The sequence below is a fragment of the Stegastes partitus genome, unplaced genomic scaffold (assembly GCF_000690725.1).
Source record: "Stegastes partitus isolate 25-593 unplaced genomic scaffold, Stegastes_partitus-1.0.2 Scaffold1399, whole genome shotgun sequence".
NCBI classification, from domain to species: Eukaryota; Metazoa; Chordata; class Actinopteri; family Pomacentridae; genus Stegastes; species Stegastes partitus.
Window position 1 is genome coordinate 13,580 of NW_007579130.1, and position 23,739 is coordinate 37,318.

The 23,739-nt window shown below is 42.7% G+C and overlaps 1 protein-coding gene across 2 annotated transcripts; it reads right to left on the minus strand.

The window, feature by feature from the left end:
• Positions 1-4,000: 4,000 nt before the first annotated feature.
• On the minus strand, positions 4,001-23,066 carry stox2a (storkhead box 2a). Of its 2 annotated transcripts, none has more exons than XM_008299270.1 (4): positions 22,460-23,066; positions 11,642-11,794; positions 6,356-8,903; positions 4,001-4,844 (listed from the first exon to the last, which is right to left on the minus strand). In XM_008299270.1, exons 1-4 carry the CDS (start codon positions 22,818-22,820, stop codon positions 4,643-4,645), a joined length of 3,264 nt encoding a protein of 1,087 aa, XP_008297492.1. In that variant the 5' UTR covers positions 22,821-23,066; the 3' UTR covers positions 4,001-4,642. The 2 variants fall into 2 exon arrangements, with proteins under 2 accessions (XP_008297492.1, XP_008297493.1); XM_008299271.1 differs by lacking the exon at positions 22,460-23,066 and adding an exon at positions 13,435-14,734.
• Between the last annotated feature and the right edge of the window lie 673 nt (positions 23,067-23,739).

Genomic DNA, 23,739 nt, shown 5'->3' on the forward strand with positions numbered 1-23,739 from the left:
GCATTGTTGCCTCACAGCAAGAAGGTCGCTGGTTCACATTCTGGTGGGGACACTGGGATCTTTCTGCGTGGAGTTTGCATGTTCTCCCCGTGCAGCGTGGGTTCTCTCCGGGTCCTCCAGCTTCCTCCCACAAAGTCCAAAAACATGCTGAGGTTAATTGGTGATTCTAAATTGTCTGTAGGTGTGAATGTGAGTGTGCTTGGTTGTCTGTCTCTAAGTGTAGCCCTGTGATAGACTGGGGACCTGTCCAGGGTGTCCCCTGTCTTCACCCTGAGTCAGCTGGGATAGACTCCAGCCCCCCGCAACCCTAGTGAGGATTAAGTGGTGTATAGATGATGGATGGATGGATTTAAAAACATGCATAAAGAACCTCAAAGATTTGGGGCACCACTATAGCTCACCTGGTTGAGCTGGCGTCCCATGTGCAGAGCTACAGTCCCAATGTGGAGGTCATGAGTTTGAATCCCGCTCATGACCCTTTCCCACACGTCCTCACTCCATTCTTCTTCCCTACTTTCCTGTCTCTCTCTCTCACTAACACTATCCAATAAAGGCACAAAGGCTGACACAACAATCTCAGTGCAAGCATCAATGATCTTTCAGTGGATGGAGTTTGCTTGTCATTCAGGTTTTTACGTACATGCTGGTTTAAAAATGTTTTGTTTTTGTGCATTAGACCTTGTTATGTGTCACATAACATCATAGGCTCGATGGTCTCCCAACAATCTTTCAGTGCGTTCAAATTATTTGTAATTTAGGATAATTAGGTTCTGATGTGTCTTGTTATCATTTTCCATTTCTATATTCTTTTGTTTCCAGCTTTAACATTATGCTTCAACACTTTAACCAAAATATAATCCAGCCCACAGAGTGACACCAGGATCATTGATCTGCTGATCACATAATCTGACCCCCACATGACGGCCATTGACTCCTGTTGCTGTTTGCAATTTAATTTTAGCAATCACTTCAGAATTCCTTTTTATTAAAATACAATTAAATACTGAAAAACTCTCGCACGCACCGAAGTACATACCACAAACCCTGTTTTCCTTTGATCAATCCAGTGAACGGCCATCTGGTGAACATGTTTACTGGTGCTGCTGCAGGACTTTGTGCCCTCTGTGAACATATCTGACCCATTTTAGACACCGCAGCTCGGTGGTGTGTGAGGACAAGCCACTTACCTTTATAGGATCAGTTTGATGAGCTTCAGTTGTCACACATTTGCTGCAACACACTCACAGCTGTTTGCGGCCGCTGTTCTAACTCCAGGTGACCACTAGAGGGCGCACAGTTTGAGCTCTTCAAAGGTTTGTGCTCTGAAATGGAGCTTCAAGTGTTTCTTATATTAAAACAAATGTCGTCTTTTTCATTAGAACACAGATGTATCTATACTCAACACCAAATGCTGACCGAAGAGCGCAAAACTAAATACTTGCTTGAAGGTAAAACAGTGCTTAAACTTTTATTAAGGGGGCAAATTGTGTTTGGAGGATGTTTTGCACGGTGCACTCTTTAGAAGAACATAACCTATATTCAGTAGGACTGGGTCGGTTTGAAGCTGCCTGGTGGTTTCCCTGCAGACAGTGTGTTAGATCTGCATTAGCGTTTGTCTCCACCTACAGTTCACCCAGAGAAATGCAGTCAGGCTGGTGTAACAGTCACTGTGTGTTTGCAACTGCTTTAAGGATCAGCAACTGAGCCAGACATCCACAAAACCATTATCTAATGATGCAAACTATTTTGGGCTAATTTAACGAGGTTTCTAGGTCAACAGTCAAATACTGAAAAGGACAAATTTCATATACTCGTACTTGTAGGTGCAGAGTAATGCAATGGTTGTTTTTTTTTATTATTATTATTACTTTTTATTTTACTCATGAATAAGCGAGGCAACCAAAAAAAATATTTTAATTCTAAATTCCACACAGCGCAGGAGCTCCTGCAGTGTGAGTGCCTGAAGTCTGCTATATGTTGAAAGAGTGCTAACATTTGATGGCAGCAGTGCCGGATGAACCATTGAGCACTTTTTGTCTGACTAAATGAAGTTATAAAACAACAGTGATACACTCAATATACATAAATCTGCTCATTAATTGTTTGACTATTTTTTGTGCATAAAATGGTCAGTGTCAATGAAAATGCCTCTCACATCCTCCCTGAGTCCAAACGGACACATTCAAACAACAATTTAGCGTCTGGATGAAACATGGATTAACTGGGCATTCAAACTTTGTAGCTAACATCCATAAATGCAGAGTTTATAGCAGCTCTGGTGATACGGTCCACTCTTTCAGCCTACAGTTCCCTCAGAGTGCACCCTATGTGGCATCACAACGAACCAATATTTTTACGATTGATTTATTTTCAGATTATTTTCTTTACCTGTCATTTGGTCAACAGAATGTTAGCAGCTAACAAAAAGCTCATTGCAGCTTCTAAAAGCAAACAGTGATGCTGCAAAATAGTCATATCTACTGAAACAGTTTGTTTTTGGGTTTTTTTGGGAGCCAATTTTGCTTAGAAATGACACAAAATATTCAATTAAAATTGTTGCTGGTAAATTTTATATGAATTAACTTGGGCTGGAAGAAAAATATCGATATGGCATTATATCGTATCACTTCCTCTTACTGCTTTGGAAATAATTATCAGACCACTTGTTTGTTTTCTTTACAGATGCTCCACTACAGGCCTTCAGCACTGACAATCTTGTTAGCATGTGATCATATCGGTTAAATCATTACAGCAAAGAAATGAAAAAAATCTTATTAAGATTCAATACATGCAATAAATTGTATTGTAAAACTACTGCCTATAGCATGTTTTGAACCCTTTCAAAATGTGTGAGTCACCACTATTTTGTGCATAAGCTGTATAAGTGAAGTCAACAGACGATCCAAACTATATCACCACCCAACAATGTCTATATGAAGAGATTTGTCAGATGACAAGAAGACAGCCACCTTGGTGCTTGAGAATCATTGCTAACTGGCTTGGAATCAGTAATACAGCTTCCATTACAGCTGTAAGAAGAAAACACAGTATGACTTCACCAAGGATCACAAAGTAGGACGCAGCAAACGATGGTCACAGTGGTCCAATAGTTATTCCCAAAGCTGTATGATGCGTTATAGCTACACTTGTACCAAATAGAATTATATTTATTAAAACATGCAGGCATTCCAAAAGGATTTCCACGACTTACCAGAGTCACTCCCTAATATTTCCTTTTGGTGGCCTTTAAAAGTAAACGGAAATGTACTAACCAGCTGCAAAGCAGTCAGAGAAAGCAAATGAGAGAGCTAATCACCTGAGCTGACACATTGTTAAAACTGACTAAAAATTACAATTCGCAGACACAATGACAACACAAAGCAGTGAATAAATGCATCATTTCTGCTTTTTGTCTTACTAGGGGTGTTTTCCCTTCTTCAGTTAGTTTTCTTGATGTACCGCAAATGATTGTCTCGCAATGTATTGCAGAATCTCTGTATCATGATACCGATGGTATCGTGGTAGAATCATATTGTGGCTTACTCTGTGTCCCCCCCCCCCTAAAAAGGACTGATCAGTTCATTATCTGGATAATCTGAGATTTCAGTAGAAACTATTACCTGCTAAAAAGAAAAAAATGACCATTTCAAGTTTGTTCAAACACATGAAATTGCAACAGTCTGCCAACTCTGCCTACAGTTCCCAAAATGCACCATGTCTGCACTGTTTTAAAGTGAGCAAAAAATTCAAATGAAAAGAGAAGCAGAAACCCAAACTTTAGACACGAGCACCACCTTTGAGACCAAAAGTTAATTCTTAACTTTCCTCGTAAACAGAAGTGAACAAAACACAAGTGCACACACTCCACCTGCTGAAGAAGATCATGTGATGTGATCAAAAGCTCCTGATCAGATAACAGATGGACCCTGCAGTGATAAAAGCTCTGTGATGTTTCGTCCATGAGGGTGTCGAGGTGCAGCACATTTTATCCAAACATTGCTTTGGTCACATAGCATCTTTAATACCACCATTATAATAATTAGGATATCAAAAGTATTGAGTATACATACATCATTTGCATTGCGGTACACAAATCTGAGCTGATTTATGTTTTTATATCTTTCATTCGTTGTTCTCAGGATCAACTTTTATTATCTTGACATTGTGCTGATACATTAAATCGTCCTGAAGAACTTGACGCTATTTCAGGAAGGAGAACATTTAATTGGACATGTATTGTTAAGCAATATAAAAAAGTTTTTTGATATTTCCAAATGTAACTTGAATCCTATAGTCTACTACTTTCCAATACCAATAATCAAGAATCTTGATATAAGCCAAACTAGAGTCCATGTCACCAAAATCAAAGTACTTCAGGTAGGTTTCTTCACCTACAGTGGTCTGGATATTCTGTAGTTTTTCTTCTCTTTTTTGCAGTTAAGTTCTTGAAGCTGTGGGAACAGTCTCTTGAAGCCATGCCTGTTTTTATAACAGTCCCAGTAAATGGATTCTCAGGAGTCTGAAGATGTACGTGTGTTCATGTGTTCATGTGTATTGGTTGAGGAAAGCGAGGGTGAAAATGGTGAAACCCCTCACTTCCTCTCTCCTCCACCACCTTCACGGTTTCAGTCTGTGCTGCCTGTCAGACGCTGGTGATGGAGGCCAGGCAGTTCGATGACTTCTGGAGTTTCTCAGGCTGTGTGGTGGGGGGCTCTGGGATGGCGCGAAAGCTGAATGGCAGTCCGATACTACTGGTGCCAATGTGGCCTGGGCTCAGCGCTGGATTTTGCCGTCTATTGCTTTCCACTATGCTGGATGTGTTGGACGCAAGGCTTTCACGTGTCCTGCACGAAACACACAAAATAACATCAGGTGTTTGGTTTCAAAGCTCGCTGTCAATTAAAGCATGCGATTAAAATTCCCCACTGTGTGTTTGGGGAAAATGGTGGTTGACAGTTACACAAATATGAATCCCACTAAGATGCAATGAAACTATATTTTGCAAATTCCTTTTTAAAAAGCACATATCGAAAATAGTAAAGAGCAAATAAGTTTTCTTATGTTATTTGTAATGAAAACTGCATAGAAAATAGGTTTAAAAAAAAAAAAAAAAAACTGTTCAGTGTGTTTTGCAACTGCTACTTGTTCATTCCCTCTATCTTTAAGCCTAGCACTTATTTCTGAAGAGTACACTTTCTCAGGAGTCCACATATGCAGCATTTTAAAATTTATGTTAAAGGTGCATTCCATTAATATTACCTATAAAGGTGAGCCAATGCAAACAGCTGTATAATGTCTTGTATCTAAAAAACACGAGACTGTTTGAAACACAACCTGACAGGTAGGAGGGTCCACGAACAGCTACTTCTGCATTGCATTGTGGGAAGTGTAAGAGCCAGCATTAACTTCTGGAAGAGCATATTGGTGGAATACACCTTTATCTGTCAATTAATCTACAGGTAGTTCCCATGAGAAGCAACAGCAGCTAGCTAGATAAACTGATGTTTGCAACTGCTGTAAAATCAAAACTATTCATCATGTGTTTACGTACGTTACACAACTTTTTACTTCCTACAATCACTATGTTATTTAAAGCTGAGACAAAACAGCCTGTTATTATAATACAGTATTTTTAAAGTCACTTCTAGAAGTCAATTAGTGCTTCAAATAAAAAAATAAATAAATAATGACACTCGCATGTCAAACCCAGCATGATAAACTCGGTGTGTGAATTACTACTTCTCATGCCATTCCAGTGAGACCAATCAACAAGATTCATGTAAATACACAGTTGTTAGTGTGCAAGTGTTTTGTTTTGTATTATGAGACTGATTTATATATTTAGAAACCTGGGCGTGTCCAGGACTTAAATGATGCAGGTTCTGTCTTTAAAACCTAACACTGGACTACTATCAAAGCAGGAAACAAGACCTTCTCCACCAAAGGGTGAGTAGAAGAAAAATTTGAACTGTGGCTGTTACATGAGATGCATACAAATGGCGTCTCTTTTCATTTTTGTGACAGATGGATCAGTCATCTCACTTTGGAAGCATCACCAACTACAGTGAACAGCAAAACATTAAGTCATCAGAAACAAAATAATTGTGAAAAAAAAAAGATTTTGTTTTTTTTTTTGGCCACAGATCCTTCACAGTTACCATCATGACTCTTAGCTTTGGGAAGCAAACAGGTTAATTCATTTCACCAAACTTTGACTTTATACAAGGATCACATATTTTAACTTTTGTTTATACAGCAATCCAAATAATTAGGTCCTCTTAGGTGTTCTACTTCAGCATCCAAACCACACCACTGGTTGCAATTTTCTGCAAATACGGTTCACTTTAGCACATACCTGGGGGAGTTGAATCCACTGTCCACCGTGACACTGCTGCTGTCCATGCTGTCCAAACGGGCAGAGTGGGCCGACTTCTGGCTGCTGCTGTTCTCCGTCTCCTTGGGGCTGAGTAAGGTCAGATTGGTCTCCAGTTTCCGCTGCAGATCGTGGTCCTTCTCCCGTTCCAGGAGCCACTGCATGGTTCCCTCCCCACCACCACCACTGCCTCCACCATTACCACCCCCTTCCCCATGGTCTTTGCTGTCCTCTGCCGTCGCCAACTCTTTGTGCGAGTCCTCCTCTGCCTCTTCCTCTTCCTCATCGTCTGATACATTATAATAGTCAAAGGAGGCGGAGGGGACTGTTGGCTCTAAGCAGCCCTGTAAAACTGCAGGTGACGCTGAGGAAGTGGCTGAATTGGAAGGCTGCTGGGGCTCAGGATTGTCTAGGGCCTCTGTTGATTTGGCATGTGAGGCTTTCCGCAATGTGCCGGACTTGGTGTAGCTGCTGTCCACGTAGCCAGTGGACAAGGCATTGTGTGGAGGTTTGAACAAAGTGTCCTTGCTGAAGATCTCTTTCCTCTTGATCACTATACCGCCTCCTCCCCCTCCGGGATCTACATTGTGTTGGTGTGGCGTCAAACGGGCATTTTGCGCCGGCTCCGGCGTCTGGCTTGGCGTCAGTCGCGCTGAGCCGTTCTGTCCCTTTGCTGCCGACAAGTCCTCTTTGTACTCCATCGTGTGAGGAGAGGTGAGGTGAGGCGTTTGGCGGTCAGCCGGAGAGCCCTTTCGGAGTCCCCCTGATGAGGTTAATGTGTCATATTCTGATTTTGCCTGAGGCGAAGGGGCAGTTAGGATTGTTTCATTTGACGTATTGCACTGGAAGTACTCATCTGTTGAGGGCTTAGGAGAAAGTCCCATTAGCTCATTGTACGTTGGCAAGCTGTCTCTGCTTTTGTTCCTCTCCATCGTACTCCGGATCCTTGACTCGTCCAAACTCCCTTTCCCCAAATCAGGCACATTAAAATCAGAGTGGAACTTAGCAGCAGAGAACATGATCCTTGAGTAGTGGGAGGATTTCTGCGTGGCGCGCAGGGTGCCATCATCAGTGTAGTAATGACTACGCTCCTCCAGACTGGGTTCAAAGTCTTCTGGCGCGCCCAGTGACGGGCCTTTGAGAGAGTTGTCCATGGACCGAGATCGTTCTTTAGCTTGATCTGACCTCTCGTGACGCGACTTCCTGTCCTGATTGTGACTGTGGCTTCTTTGCACTCTAGACTGGCATGTTCCACGTGAGGGTTCGGGGAAGGGCATCTCCGTCCGTCTCTTTGCTAGCTCCCCAGACACATCCCACTCAGGGGTAACAGGGCAGTACGATTCAGTGATGTTGGGGTTGCTGTGGACCAGGTACGTTGCGCCTCCACTTCGTCTGCGCTCCAAGGTGTACATGGCCTCCCGAGGCGAACGAACTAATGAGTGGCTGAAGAAGCGGTAATCCCTTTCCATGAACACTAGATCCCAGTTTGAACCCTCAGATGGGTCTCCCCTGGAGGTCCGGGGTTTGCTGTGAGAGCGGGACTTACCATGTGGTGCCCTTCGGTGGCCTCTGCCCCTCCTGCTTCGAGCACTGTGCTGGGCCGAAGACCCGGCCTTGTTCTTCTGCGTACGCTCCTCCTCAAGCCTCTTCATCACAGCCGTGTGCCTTGCAACATTCTCCACGGTTAGGTCGGGGTTGATTCTGCGAATTATCTCCATCTCCACCTCACGGGGAATGGGCGTCGTTGGCACGTCCTCGTCACGAAGAGGCCACTCCTCTGGGGGGAACTGGGCTGAGAAGGTGGCCAGCTGCCTCATTTTGTCCTTCTTGAAACTCAGCCTGAACAGCCTGAGTCCAAACCTCTTGGATTGCTTCTCGCCACTTCCGCCGCCACCACTTCCTTCTTTCTTTTTGGTCAGAGTGTCAGTTTTATAAGGGAAAGAAGTGATGCTTTTGCTCTTATCGGCTGAATCTTGAGGCGGCGGTTGCTGGACAGGAGGGGAGGTGGGAGCCGGGGGATAGGGGTATGATGGCGGCTCTCCTCGGTGCTCCTTGGCTGACGTGCTTGGTGGAGGATCCCCGCCATTGTGATCCTTGGGTGGCTTACTTTGATAGGAATCTCCCCTGTGCTCCTTCGGTGACTTACTTTGGAGCGCAGGGGCGTGAAGTCTGGACGAGTCTTCACGATAGGAATTGTATGAGTCACTGTGATTCTTGCGAGGAGGCCTTTCTCTCAGGCAGCCAGGTGTTGTTGGTGTGACGTTGGCAGACTGAGGTGAAGTACAATGCTGAGGTTGCTGCTGCTGCTGTTGCTGTTGTTGCTGCTGCTGTTGCTGCTGCTGCTGTTGGCGCTCTGGCAGCCGATCATCCAGGTGATACCACTTGTTGTTTGTTCGGATGAGGGAGGGAGTGATAAAGTAGGTCTGGGGAGTGACAATGAAGTAGCCCTCTGGAGTTGGGTAGATCTTCCTCTCTCGCACCAGCATGTTCAGGGTATGTCGCAGAACCTCTGAGCTGGGTGTAGGCACGCCTGCAGGAAACACAGATTAGACTGAGCTGAAACACAATCTTAATGTTTTTTATTTTAAAACACGATTTATATTGAAGAGTTCAAATACAGGCCCACGGGAAAATTTTGTTGCAGCCTTGGGACCATTTGGGTACAACAAAAGAATCAAAGGTCATATTTATGAAAAGAGAGAAAGTTTTATTTGTAAAGAAAAAAAGTAGATGCTTTTATAGATGCTTTTATTTAAATTAGCACAAGCTGCATGTGTTCAAATGACAAGTTTTTTAGTTAGGGATGTGACATACAACTTTTTTTTTTGCTAATATCTGATATGTCAATATCGTGCAGCTCATTTTGGCTGATTGCAGATGCCAATACCAATATATGCTGATCTTTTTTCCACCTAATTGCAGAGAACATCACATTTTCCTGTAGTGAAATTAGCATATTATTGTGCTCACTCTTATTGTGATGGCCACTGGCAGGTACAGACAAAAATACAAGCTTTTTAAAAATGTACACATTTGCTGAGCTTATGCTGGACAAAGATGTCTGATCTGATCCTTTTTTACTGTCTCCAAATTATTCCTGTACTTTAACTAAATGATTACCTGTTTAAAAATATGCAGTGTTAAAGTATAAAACTATTCTGTATCATAACTCAACAATATTGGTGAAATAAGAAAACTACCCAACTTAGGCATAAATCATGCCATAGTTATTTTTGCGTTACAAAAGAAAAACAGGAAACTTGAAGTCTGACAGGCGTCATCTGTTGATGTCCCTTTTAGGCTGATACCAATATTTTGAAGCCACTATCGGTCGATAATAATGGCATGCTGACATAATGCATCACTATTCTTCAAATAAAACATATAAAGCTGTGTCACCAATTAGAATACTAAAGGTGGTGAATGAGTTCAAGTAAAGGAAATCCAACAAACTACTTTAAATCAGCACATGAACCAACTATAATAAGTTACTGTTTAATCTGCTTAAATTACCCATCACATTAAAACAAACAAAAAGCCTAAATGTATGACAGCATCACATACTGTAGAAACTGTAAATGTACTTTCTATTCCAACATTTCATTGAAGCAGCATGACGCCTCCTGTTTTGTTGTTTTAATCAAAGATGCTACATTTCTATGGATGCAGCATTTCAACGTGCATTATAAATATTCTAAATCGTTCTGTAAACATTTCATGCATATTTGCAGACATTCTGCTCGAAGTATTTAGTACCTTCTAAAAATCTTGGCATCTCCTGTTTAAAATAAGCTCCAGTTCATTTAAAGAGAGCAAGGCTGCTCCGAGTTTAGGCAATTAGCAGCCAGTTTATTTGAATTTCCACGTCTTCTTCAGCTCACACAGATCCACATGGATTTTAAAGAATGTCCATGGCTTGCATTATCTACTTTAACTCTGACACCACAACATGCTCTAAGATTTAATCAGCGTGTTCAAATAAACGATACCAAATAAACTAATCACACCGGTTCCCAGATGACTAGTGAGATTATTTAATCAGGACGCAAAACACTATGAGTTGCCTGAAAGACTTAGCTTTTATAAACACCAGATCACCATTAAAAGCGGTCCATTTTAAGCAACACCACTCATAACCTTTGTCTAAACCTCGCGTTGCCTGACATTACATCATCCTTGTGTCAGTTTTTAACACAGAAATGATGCAACCTATAAGTTCAACTCCTCTCCAGCAGGGCACCGTGTGGAAGTAAAAGCTGAATATGAAGGACGAGCTTCCCATTAAATACAACTAACAACTGACTACACAAATGTTTAGAGCATTGTGTTTACAGCATTGTAGGCTTATTTCACCAATATTGTTCCAGCATAGTACAGGATTTGAGCGTTCTATACATTAACAATGAATATTTTCAAACAGGTGATCAGTTTGGAGACAGTAAAAACACACTCTTGTCCAACGATATGTACAAACTTCTATCAGCTTCTCAATGGGCAGAGATAATAAAATGACTAAATAATTACAGGAGAAAAGTGCAACTTATTGTTATCAGGAATATATGATGTCCCTGTAATGATATTAACAATTCATGTTGGTCTAGTTGTTCTTTTATAAGTAAAAAAAAAAAGGCAAAAGTTGTAAGAACAGGTTGTCCACAGTGCAGAATCATAAATAATAAACAATGTCACATACATCTGTAGGATAGAATAATTTAGGCTTGTTTTTTCCAGCACTTCTGTTTAGTGCCAGAATTGATTAATCACTATGTATTCAAAACATCAGAAAATCGAGATCGTCCACCACCATTTCTCAAAATGATGTCTCCAAATCGTTTGTTTTATCTGATTAACAGTCCCAAATCCAAATATGTTCAACCCTCAATGGCACAAGACAAAGCAAAGCATCATGTTGTCATATTGGAGATACTGAAACCAGCATTTTTGAGAAATTGAAATGTTTTATATGTTATTGAAATAGTTAAAACCTTTAAATTCAATGTGGCAGGAATGTCCTGAGAACAGATCAGGTGAGATCAGCAAACGTTTAAACGCTACACAGGTTGTTGTGTTGCCTTTTAAACATGGCCTCTGTATGTAATAAAATATAAAACCTGGAATTCAGATTTACATGATGATTAATCTAAAACAAGAGACAGACACCAAGTTACTTTACAACAAACCAAGATATGGCAGATAAATACATCTAAATCAAGGTTTAACACATCTGCATCTTTAGTGCCACACTAGGAAGCAGCAGAGAGGACGTACCTGGGAAGCTGGCAGTGAGGTGCTCCACCAGTGCCTCCTGGTTGACAGGCTTGTGGGCAGAGTTCATAGAAGAGATGGCCAAGCACAAGATCTCTCCCAGCGGGATGAACTGTGACTGGCTGATAGGTGACATACTGATCGGAGACACGTCACCTGCAGGAGGAGGAGGAGGAGGAGGAGGAGGAGGAGGCACAACTGTTAGATCATGAATGAACAGCAGGCGCAGCGTGTGAAGCTATGATGTAATGGTCAAACAGCAGCAGTGTGCACGCTGCCTGGAAGGACTCCACCCCTCCTCTCTGTGCTTCCGTAGCCTCTCGCTCCTCCTGTTTCTCGTAGGTTAGCAAAGCTGCTGCAGCAACTGGAGTACGACATCACCTGAATCTCTGCAACCCCGCTCGTCTGATTCCCATCATGTCACAAAAAAGGGGGCTCTCGCGCAACCCCGCTTGAAATCAGCGTATTTGAAATTTCACTAAGAATAACTGACTTTCGTGCCACATTGAGCGCGAGCACTCACAAATTCTCTGTTCCCTTAAGCTGGCTTTGCTGTCAGCAGCAGTAGTGAGTAGTGAGATCATCCTACAACCAGACGGCCTGGCTTCAAGCCCCTCTGAGAGCAAACATCTGTCCTGCTGAAAGGTTGTAAAGCATCACGCTGAATCCACCGCTGCAGCATCTGCGCTGTAGTGACCCCGTCCTCTGACCTAAATCTGGTGATCGATAGAGAATCACGCGACACCATGCAGAAACTGTAACATCATCGCCTCTGTTTTGGCATGACGTTCGCTCACGTTCGCAGCCAAACAACGGATTCAATGTTATCGATCGCCGTTGTAAAGTTGTGTTATCATTTGCCGTCCCTGCTTCTGCCACCTGAGCTGAAATGTGTGCAGGGCTCTGCCTCCTCAGCACTCTCAGCTGAATGGTCAGTTAAGCAACACGATGACGTTATCTCTGCTTAGTATCACAGCCCCCCGAAGCTTTATGTGGCTACACCGGGCTTTACTTGGTTTCTAGTAAACATAAGAAAAGCCGGATCTGCTTATGAATTGGCACAAAGAAAATAATCTTGTTGTTTGCTTTTATAGTACGTTACATTCTTTTCGGAGAGTACAAATCTCCGAGGAGGGTGAGGTTGTAGGTTGTACTGTTTCGCGTCTTGTAATAAAGCAAAAAAAAGAGGACGGAGAAAGAGACAAAGATTTATAATAAAAAGGACTGGGAGGACATTACTTCGTGATGTGAGGCGGCCCTGAGGCCTTTTTGTAATCCCAACAAACAGAACAATATAAATCTGTCACATAATTTGGCGCAAAGGTGACGCAATCCTACAACTAATGAACTTTTAGGCATTCAGAAAAATATTACACAACATAAAAAATGTTGAAATAGTACAAAACTTGTCAATAAGCACCATTAGTTTGGTTTATATTTTTGAATATGGGTCAGGCGGTACGACCTAAGGCCGGTGTCGTGAAGTAGGAAAGCTGCACTGTTGTAGACTCACTGGGTAACAGGTAAATTACATTTCTAGAAAAAAGTCAAATGAGTAGGCTTGAAATAGAAGAAAACCTTACACAGAATGATCCAAAATATTCCTCCTTGTTTTCAGTTTTTCAATTTGACACATTAGTAAAATGAGGAAAAATGGCAGCGCTATCAACATTTCGTACCATATAACACAAAAACACAATCGTCTTTAAACTCCCAATCCAAATGTGTCTTTCCTAACCCTGAGCAGCCGTGCGTAGAGAGGGTGGAGCTTCTGGCGGTGGGCGTGTTACACTCACCTGGCGCACGATAACTTGGCGGGGACGGAGAGAAATGAGGAGGAGGAGGAGGAGGAAGATGCTGCTTCTGCACACGGATGTCTTTCTCGCTACGGGAGAGATTGTGCTCCAGCGGGCGTTCGGCAAGCTCTGAGCTGGGCCAGGCCCGCCGCAGATTGCTGCTGCGGTTCTTCTTCATCGTGACCCCTTTACCAGGTGGCCTTCACCCCCCGGGGGCTTCTGGGATAAAGTAGGGGATGGAGGGGGGAGGAAGGAAAAGGAGGTAGGGAAGGAAGGGGGGAAGGGGGGGGTGTGCAGGGGGAGGTCGACCAACCTCAGGCTCAGTGCCTCCCCCGCATCAGTAAGAACGTCCCGCTAGAGCGATCACACACCAGACATGGCAGGAACCAGTGTGCACCTTCACACACATACACACGTCTCATTTACATCCACGAGCAAGCTACAAACGACAAACGTGTTCGCACTGTGGGTGGCTGTCACCGGCTGCTGGGCTCTCCCAGGCTGATCTGGAGCGATGGCAGTGGCGGCGGAGGTGCAGGTGATTGCGCGAGGCATCACCCTTTCATCGACATCAGTCCCAGCCACCATTTGTAGCATCCCCATTTGCATGCGTAGGGAGGCACATTACGTAGCCACTCTGATGTGGGAGGAGGGAGCAGGAGAGAGGTGGGGGGGCAGGGGTAGAGATGAGGGAAATGGGGCATTGGAAGCAAGGAGGACGGTGAGGAACGATTTCAGTGGAGCTCTCGGGGTCTGCTCGTTCCTTTTCGAGTAGAAGGTGGCGGTGGGAGGAAGGGAGGGGATGGATGGATGGTCAAAGATTCAAAGCTTAAGAGGCCCAGTCTTCGACAATAGCTCAATTCACCACAGGAGTGCTCGGCCGATCCCCGTAAAACAAAAGAGCCCGCTCAAAAAAAACAAAAAAACAGAAATAAAAGCTCCATTCACCCCAACGGGCAGTGAAACCTCAATAGTATGCCGAGCGCCGGAGACGCCACGTTCACCTCCATCTTTATCCGATCAAGCACAAGACCCCATCGTCCTTTCGACAACAGCACACCAGCAGAGGGTGGGGAGAAAAAAATGGAGAGCATAGAAATAAATAAATAAATTTCAAGAATAGATATCCACCGTTTCCCGCAATCCAACGGAAGGAGCTCCTGCGCCGATCGCCGTAGCATCCATTCATTAACAGGGGGGGATGCAAACTCCAGTCAACGGCAAATCTCTTTCAACGCTAATGCTGCAGCTGCTCCCAGCACCTCCAGGAAGGGTGTGTGAGTATGTGTGTGTGTGTGTGTGTGAGAGTGTGTGAGTGTGTGAGTGTGTGTATGTGTGCGTGTGTGTGTGTGAGAGGGAGAGAGTGTGTATGCGCGCATCCGCCTGCTGCGCGCGATTCTGCGTGAGCATGCATGCGTCTGTGTCTGGGTGATTGAGGCTGAGGGGAGGGGAGGAGAGGATGCAAGAGAGAGAGAGAGAGAGAGAGAGAGAGAGAGAGNGAGAGAGAGGGAGAGAGATCGAGGACATACATAAGGCAGAGAGGAGAGCAAATATCAACAGCTCAAAACACACACTGGGAAAAAAATAAAAAATAGTCAGATGATGTCCAGGGAAAGGCTGGAACTCTGAATCTTTGGCTCAACTCCCATCCTCACCTCCTCCTTCCCCTTTCTTGCTCCCTCACCATCTCTGTTTGTGCTCTTGGAAGGATGAGGGGGCCCCTTAAACCACCGTCCTTCCTCTCTTTTTTTTTATTTTTATTTTTTTGTGTGTGTCTCACCTGACTGTGAAGCCACAACCAATGGGACTCTATTTTTTTTAATTTTTTAAAGGTGCTGATTTGTGTCGTTCCCATCAGTGATTTCCACCAGTTGATTCAGTAACTAAAGTACGGAGCTGCCGAGAAATAAAATCAACCCCCCCCCCCCCCGAAGCGTCGCCTTAATCGCGTCCAGAGCGGTGGCTCCTGCTGATTCACATGTGTGGAGTGTGAATGGACGGTTGGAGGGACAGAATAAGGAGCAAAGTGAGAGGGCAGGACGGGGCACCGGCGGAGGGAGGACGGTGTCACAACCAATCTGCTCCAGTTCACTGATAGCAAAAAGAAAGAGGAGAGGAAGGGAAAGGGAAGGTGGGGTGAGGAGGAGGAGGAAGAGGAGGAGGAGGAGGGAGAGCGACACCACGCCAGCCATTTTATTTCTCAGTAGTGCTGCAACAGCCTTTGTTGCCATGACGACGCAAGCCGATGATCTCATAGCTGTTACCTCTGAGTGCTGTTCCCTTAAAGAGCCAGTTACTCAAAATAGAAAGCAGACAGACACCACATAGACGAGCACTGGCTGACTATTCTATGGACAGAAAGGACTCCTGCACTGCTGCTCAAAAAAAAAATAAAAATGAAGACCCTTCAACGCATGAAACTGTTCACTATGAGATACAGAAATCACTGACTGGGAGAAAAAAAAATAGCATCATTGCATGATAGTAGAGAAACATCTGACTCCGGTGGTTTGATTTTTTGGATTCTTGTGACATTTCTCCTGGAAAATCCTGGAGTAAATGTCAGAGAATTATACTTGAAACAACTGCAATTAGAGAAAATGAATGAATAAAACAGCCTCTATGGTAATCAATCAGCTTGTTACCCATCAGCATTCACTTGTTAGCGTGTGATGGGTTTTAATGTCATGTATGCCAACAAACTGAATATTTGGGTTTTGGACTGCAATAAACAATAAATTAGAAGATGTCACTTTGGAGGATTATAATTTTTATATTATTATGTGACATCGTATGTATAAAATATTTTGATTAAAAAAGAAAATAAGAGTCTACAGCCCTGCTAGCTGCTCTGTGAGGATACAAATATCCACATATGTGCTTAGAGGTAAAGGATTGGCATACTAGCATGCTCACAATGACACTTCTAACATGCTGATGCAAAGCAGGTACAATGTTCACCATCTCAGTTTGACATGTCAACATGCTAACATGCTTAACAGGCCAGCATGATATGAGGAAAGTCTGGAGCCTCCACTGTCCAACATTATAATATTATAGCCTGTGTTTATTGTATGGGTTGCACATAAGGACCCAACTAGCTAACCAGTCTGTTAAATTAAAGAAGACAAATGTAAGTATTTTGTTTTAAACTCAGCAAAAACATTTTTCCTGCTCTTCTCTCTTTCCTCGTCCACCTGACGTCACAGTTGCCATCAAATTAAAGTGCGAGTTGCTAACTGGGGCTCCATATTATTGACCAAATGTTAATACGCTGAGTGTGAATGCATAGCGTATGTAAATAAAATGATTCTACTTATTGCAGCTCAGGCTGTTTTTTTGCAGTGTGTTTAGTGTGTATGTTAATGTCACAGGACAATGAAAATATGATTTATCAAACAGCGCGAATGCTAAACTAACTAAGATCACTAATTGGCGTCTTTGTGCCCCCATCTCAGTCCAAATGTTGCGGTTCTGTGACGTCTATTGCACATCTATCCTAAAGTTTTTTCCAGTTTTTATTTGTTATGTTACTTTTTTTGGATAAGGCTGGCGTTCCATATAGAAATGAAAGTGTGATAATAGATAATAAGACTCTTTAAGGCAGGTTTTTCATTTTTGATATTGGTCTATATATATATATATAACCTGAGCTGAATCTGGCAGGTATTTAGTCATTAAGAAAAGTATTGGATAAATTGATATCTTTATCCATTAGTGGTGCTTGATATAAGATAATGGATCACACATGAATGTACTAAACATTATGGCAACCAATTCAGCAGTCCAACATACAACTGAACCAAAGTGGAAAATCAGCTGACCAACAGCGGTGTCTCTAGAGGGACTCCATAAAAAATGAAGGATGCCATCTCTGTATTGTACAAAAATGTTGTCACATCTTTGTAGAAATGTCTTTTAGGTTGGTTGTATTAATAATACTCTGCTAATACAGACTATGCTGCATTTATTAACAATATGTAACTTTGTATTTATCTTATTAACACCAATAAATTACGTTCAAATGGATGTTTTTTGCAGGACAAACTCCAAAACAAAGCGGTATTAATATTGTCTTGTGTCTATAGTAACTTAATGATACTAGTATAGTATTATCCTGCTGATTAGGATAACGGTTGGAATGTTTTATGAGCTATCCGACAGTAAGCATCAGATCTGTCGCCTGTTTTAACCTCATCCAACTTCCCCGCAAAAGGGAACATTTCTGCCGGCGCTCTGCCCTCCAGTGGAACATTCATGACAACACACATCTTTCAGTAGCCGCTCTCCGAGCCAGACACTGCATTAAAAGGCCAAAGATTTTTTGTCACAACAGCCGACATAACACATCCTGATCTGACATTAAGATATATGGGGACAAATCTGTCTGCTGCGTCAAACATTTCCCCCTATTCTCTGCGGAGACCCTCCCTTTCCTTCCAGTGGAGAGCCGCGCTACAGCAGTGGAGGAGAGTTTTCCTGAACAAATGCTGCACTTTTCCTTCCTAAAGAGCACACACTCCTCCCTGCCCATTGTTTACGGGCCGCTAACGGATACAAAGTCGCTCCGTTAATCAGATTCAATTGTCTATTAAAAAACACTTTGTTTCCACGCAGCTGAAAATCCACAACTTTTGTCAAAATGTATTAATCCCGCTGCTATTTTGGCTCTCTGCCCAAATCAAACATTCTCACTTAGTTTGGTGGATAATCAGAAATGTGTGAAACTGTTGTCTGTGCATAAGTATATTCACTTTATTATAAAAAATTTAAAACAATATTACTCAGCCTACTGACACTTTACCAAACAGTAATGAGTACATTTTATATTAAAGCAACAATAGATATTATTCCATCCGTGCCACTCTGCAGTCTCGATAATAAGTCTTTTGTGTGAGGTCTCTCCAATCATTTTTTTTTTTCCAGGTGCATTTATTTGTCCAAAACATTGTTAATAAAAGATCATTGTGCACACATATATTACAAACCAACTCTGACCTTCTACACACAAAGTTAATGAATAGCCGATGGTGAAAATGTGAACTTTGTTTGAACTTGTCTTGCAAACTAACATTTTGACACCACGGCTAAGAAAAATGAGTCCCAGAAACTGGCAGCTCAGCCGTGAAAATCAATATTGCACTGGTTTTCATTTATATAATATGATTGTTAGAATTACTGCAGGGCATTTTTAAAGCAGATTTGAAGATATTAGCGAATTCTTGACCAACACTATTTGAATTCCAGAAATGGTTTGCAGGTTGAAGCTGTTACAGATAATCTCCAAGAGGCAAAAAGTTGTTAACATTTAACTGGTAATTGAATTCACATGACCCTACTATTGAACTAAAGATTGATTAAGCTGTGGTGGCCACAAAAGTGAGAACAGAAGAAAAAAAAGTGCTCCCACTCTTGAGTTGATTTCCAAGTTAATGAGTTAATGTCTGTTCTAGATTGTGCATTTAATAGTTTCGTATAAAATTCATCAGTATCTCATTTGTATCTGGACTGAGGACATATAAATTCTGTTGGCTGAGGCCATATAGAGTCTGGTGAGTGATTAGGTTTAAGACAAACATTCCACAGCTTATCAGTGTTTGCTTCAGTTGTATCAATGAAGCTGGCCACCTCTTCTGACACAATCCCAATCCAGCTGTAGCGGAGACACTCAAGCTTCGGTTCGATATGTGCAACATCCAGCAACACACAACAGAAATCTGATCACATACACCGAGTCACGGTAGAGAGAAAGAACTTTCCGTAGAATAAAACCTAAATTTCAGCCAGAACAGTGAATAGTTTGGTTGGTGCTGCGTGTCAACAGGAGACAAACCACAGACACAACACTAAAACCGAGGACGGACACTTCTCGTTGCAGTTCAGTGTTCTGCTGGGAAACCTTGGGTCCTGGCATTCATGTGGATGTCACTGTGACACATACCACCTTACTAAACAATGCTCCAGACAAAGCACAGCCTCCATGGCAACAGCACTGCCCAGCGCCAGCAGCGTCGGACAAAGCATCCACACACCACATAAACTGCTCAGGAACAGCTCGAGGAACACGACAAAGAGCCCAAAACAATGAGCTGGCCTCTAAACTTCTCAGATCCCAATTCAAACAGGCAGCCGAGGGATGGTGCTGGAACGGACGGACACCCTGTGACTTGCAAGAACCAAAGGATCCACTCCCAAAACCAAGGGACGCCCCCAGAGGCCTCATTTCCACGTTCCAACCAATCAGAGCTTGTTTTGACGTTGCAATATTAGGCAGGTGGTTTTGATGGTGAGACTGATTGGTGTGTATATGTATACTATAAAGTGACTACTCCTACTAGTTATTCACAGCTACAGAGGACGCACTGCAGAGATCCCCCCAGGAAATGGTTTCGCAGCAGCTTGTCAGTTTGTGACCTAAACAATAGCCATACTCACTAAACCAGCATTATGTATTTTTTTTTTAAAAATCAGTATCCCAGGAGAGTAAAAATCAACACTAACAAAGAATGTCTGTGCAAAGCAGTTCTGTCAAATATGCCGCCATACTAACTATTAACACATGGCCCCACATTAGCTTTTATTTAGAGACGTGTAAGTCCACAATGCACTCTGTTATAAGTGGTTTCGTTGATATCAGCTTGTGAAATGATCTGCCCCATTCCCCACTATGATCAGCCACTGATCTCTAACTGTGTCTGTCTGGTGTGTGTTGCTGAAGAGACAGTGTGCAGTGGATTTATTAGAAGTTTATTTCTTTCAAAAAAAGCTGCTGAATTTGACTCCAATGAGAAAATGAGCTGAAAGACACTAAAATGCTCTACTGAAATAAAGGGGGCATGCAGAGTTGGTTGACAGTTGACTCGTTGTTACCATTAAAACACTGGCTGGTGCATCTTTAGATAAATGCAATTTGCTGTGTATCAATGGGGCCTTCTTCCTAGAGGGTTTGTGTTTCAATTGACAAGAGTGCATTAGTTCTTATTATGATGCCAGTGGAGACGGCACACTTCCACACTAAAACACTGCCAGAAGCCACTTTCACATTTATTGCTTGGAATTACAGGAGAAACGCTTTTAATAAAAGTAGTGATATTAATCATGTCTTGACGCACAGTGTCATGTAATCAATACACCAAAACAGACAAGTGCTAAAAATACAAAGCTTCATTGCATCATCACACTGTGTTCAACTTATCTGCTGCAGTTTGATGCTGCTCGCTGATGGAGCAACCAGGCTTTATTGAGAAACACACATAAATAAGATGACGTGTGACATGCTGGCCACCTCGCTCTCATTTACACACAATCACACACACACACACACACACACACACAAAGGCCGTAGACACACACACACAGCGGTTAGACTTGCTGACAATACCTAACGTCGTCCAAACCTGTCTCGGCACATGCATGAGTTATTGCCTTGTCAGAAGAAGAGCAGTACGAGTGTGGGAATGTGGAACTGGAGTAGAAATGAGCCTCAGTCCTGACTCTTCTATCTGAATGAGTAAGCCTGCGTGACATGAAGCGGCAGAGGTTATAAGGTGGAGTGATGCCGAAACTCCCCTTTTCATTCAGACTAGCTTCGACTGGTTTCGTGCCACCTGCCAGCAGAGATCTGAGCTTGACTCACTCCTCTTCTTCCCACAATATCCCATAAAAACCTTTAGGGGGAAGTATTTTAGTCCAAAACTATAGACAAGGAGGGTCACGTAGCGTTCAATACTAATCAAAGGTATTTGCCAGCTATTAAAAAGGTGAGGAAATCAGCATAAAAAAAAGAGTGTGATAAAGTCAGTGGATGTACGAGGCCTTAGTGACTTCCTTGGTTAAAAACCTAATTATTTACCTTGATAGCATGTCCGTATGGTTTTATACGCTGGAAGACATTAGTGAAATAAGCACTCAGGGCCACGGCTGAGCATTTCCACCTTAAAACTGCAGAGTACCGATGACAGTCTCAACAACACAGATTCAGAGTTCCAGGGATTCACACGTCAATTTGTGCAGTAGGGCTTTCCCCTATCTTAGTTTACCTTCAGGACCGGCTTCTGATTCAATCATGTGGCTGAATTATTCAAATTAAAATTTGACATAGTGTGGTGTAGAGTAGTTTTACAGTGTTCGAGCAGAGCACAAGGTGAGCCGGAGTGCTCAAGCTGCAGCGATTGAGGCGAGGTGCCCGGAGAGAGAGGCAAGGACTTCATAGATCTGCACTTACTAACGGAGGCAACATATTTGAGCCATTTTGTGGCATGAGAGGATTAATTCGATGGGGAAAAAGTTTTGAAATAAGTAACTTTGATAGACAGAGATGAGTTTTAGAGAGCGATAGATCAATCAGGGGAGTTTAATGTCAATACTCAGTTTTTGCCGAGACTTGCTAAGAGAGTTTGTGTTGATGAGATCATGAGCGTCACGCTACGAGTCAAATAAAGTCATAAACAAAGAACCTGGGAAACGTGTATAATGACAGTCGGTAGCTCTGAGTTCTCAGTAAACACACATGCCCTTAGTTTATTCATTTTTAATTTATTCATTTTTTACATGTTTTTGCACTTTTAGAGAGTCAGAAATAAACTTTGACTTTTGATTTAAAACCTCAAATAAGCCTTATTATAGGTAAAGCCTTTGCTAAGTCAAGTCTGATACCAGCTCTGAAGGGTGCACATGGGGATTGCTGCCTGCAAAACTGCTTATTAATGTGGCCTACCAGTTATTTAGTCTTTTCCCTGCAGATATTATGAGCAGGAGACCTCATCAAGTCTATTTGATTAAACCTATACTTTCCCTTAACACCTGTTTTTACTGTTCTTTTTAACGTGATATTTCCTTTTAGTCAGTTGTTCCTTTTTTTAGTCACATTTCCCACACTCACAGATAAAACACCGTCTCCAAACATTAACCCAAACAGCTTCCCTCATATCAAACATGTGGAATGAAAATCCCCCTCAGAGGACTCCCACACTGTTGGAGGCTGCTTTGTGGCTGTTGTTCACACTTGTCTGGATAATTTACGCACCTATGCATTTGATGTCAAAGCCCCGCGGTGGTTTCAGGGTCCGTCTGGTCCATCCGTTCCTGAGCACCTGAAGATGAACCTCCTTGCCCTGGATCAGCAGCACTTGCTCGTCTATCCAGCCGAGGAAGAAGATCTCGGAAAGCGCGTGCGTCAGCGCCTTGTTCCAATAATGCTGCATGTTGACGGCTTTGAAATTGGCGAACACCTCGTACCCGGACTGATGCTGGAACTTTACCGGGATCACGGCCGGTGGTGGTGGTGGTGATGATGATGACGGCGGTGAGTCCTCTTCATCTTCCCGGCAAACCTGCGACAGCACCAGAGCCAGAGAGTGCGGAGCGATCTGCAGGAACTTCTCCATTGTCGCTTGAGCTAAACTAGAGTCTCTTAACTGCACCGCATTGTTGTGTCCTTAGAGCTGCGTCCAAACTGTGGCGCTGAAGTGCTTGTGGCATGTTTGTAACCTGCAGGGTGGAGTGAAGCTCGGTGCGCACATCCACAGCGTGCGCCACGGTGTTCCAAGTGTTACCCACAGGTGCTCCATGGAAAGTCAGGGAAATCAGCAACCTGATCCTCCGTCCAGAGCAGCCAGCACTCCTCTGTCCAACTGTCACAGAGCATTAGGGCCTATTTTCAGCCACTAAAGAGGCGAGGACTCGTGGTGCGTTCATGCGCTCCTCGTAAACTCCTCCTCTCCACTTTGCGCTGCCCGAGTCTGAGTGTTTGTTAGAAGTTGTGTTCGTGCTGATTTACTTGTTAACAAGAAAAGCAGTCAGTTTAATATATGAATCAAGACACCAAAAAAAAAAAAAAACGTTTAGGTTTAACACTAATATGACTAATAATATGAACACCTGTATGGTGCAAACTCAAGTTCAACTTAAGTCTGACTTTATTGTGAAGTAAAGGATATTTGTCTTTCAGTCTGATTTGCAGAATTTAAAAATAAAACATCATAAAGCACTATAAAGAAATATGTAAAAATATTCCAAACACACCCATACAGGCTGACATAAAACATTGTTACCAGTGTCCAGAACACATCACATCACATTTTAACTACATGATAATCTTGGCTTCAACTCAAATTCATCTTTTACTTTGTTTATTGGGTGCTTTGTCGCTGTTTTTTTCTTAGTTTTTTTTTTTTTTTGGAGGGGTGGGGGGCTTTTTGGAGCGTATGGAGGTGAATAGATGGTATATTATTCCTTTGTTGAAGTGTTTTCTTGTGGTGTTGGAGTATTTACACTGTTATTATATGTATGGTATTAACATGATGT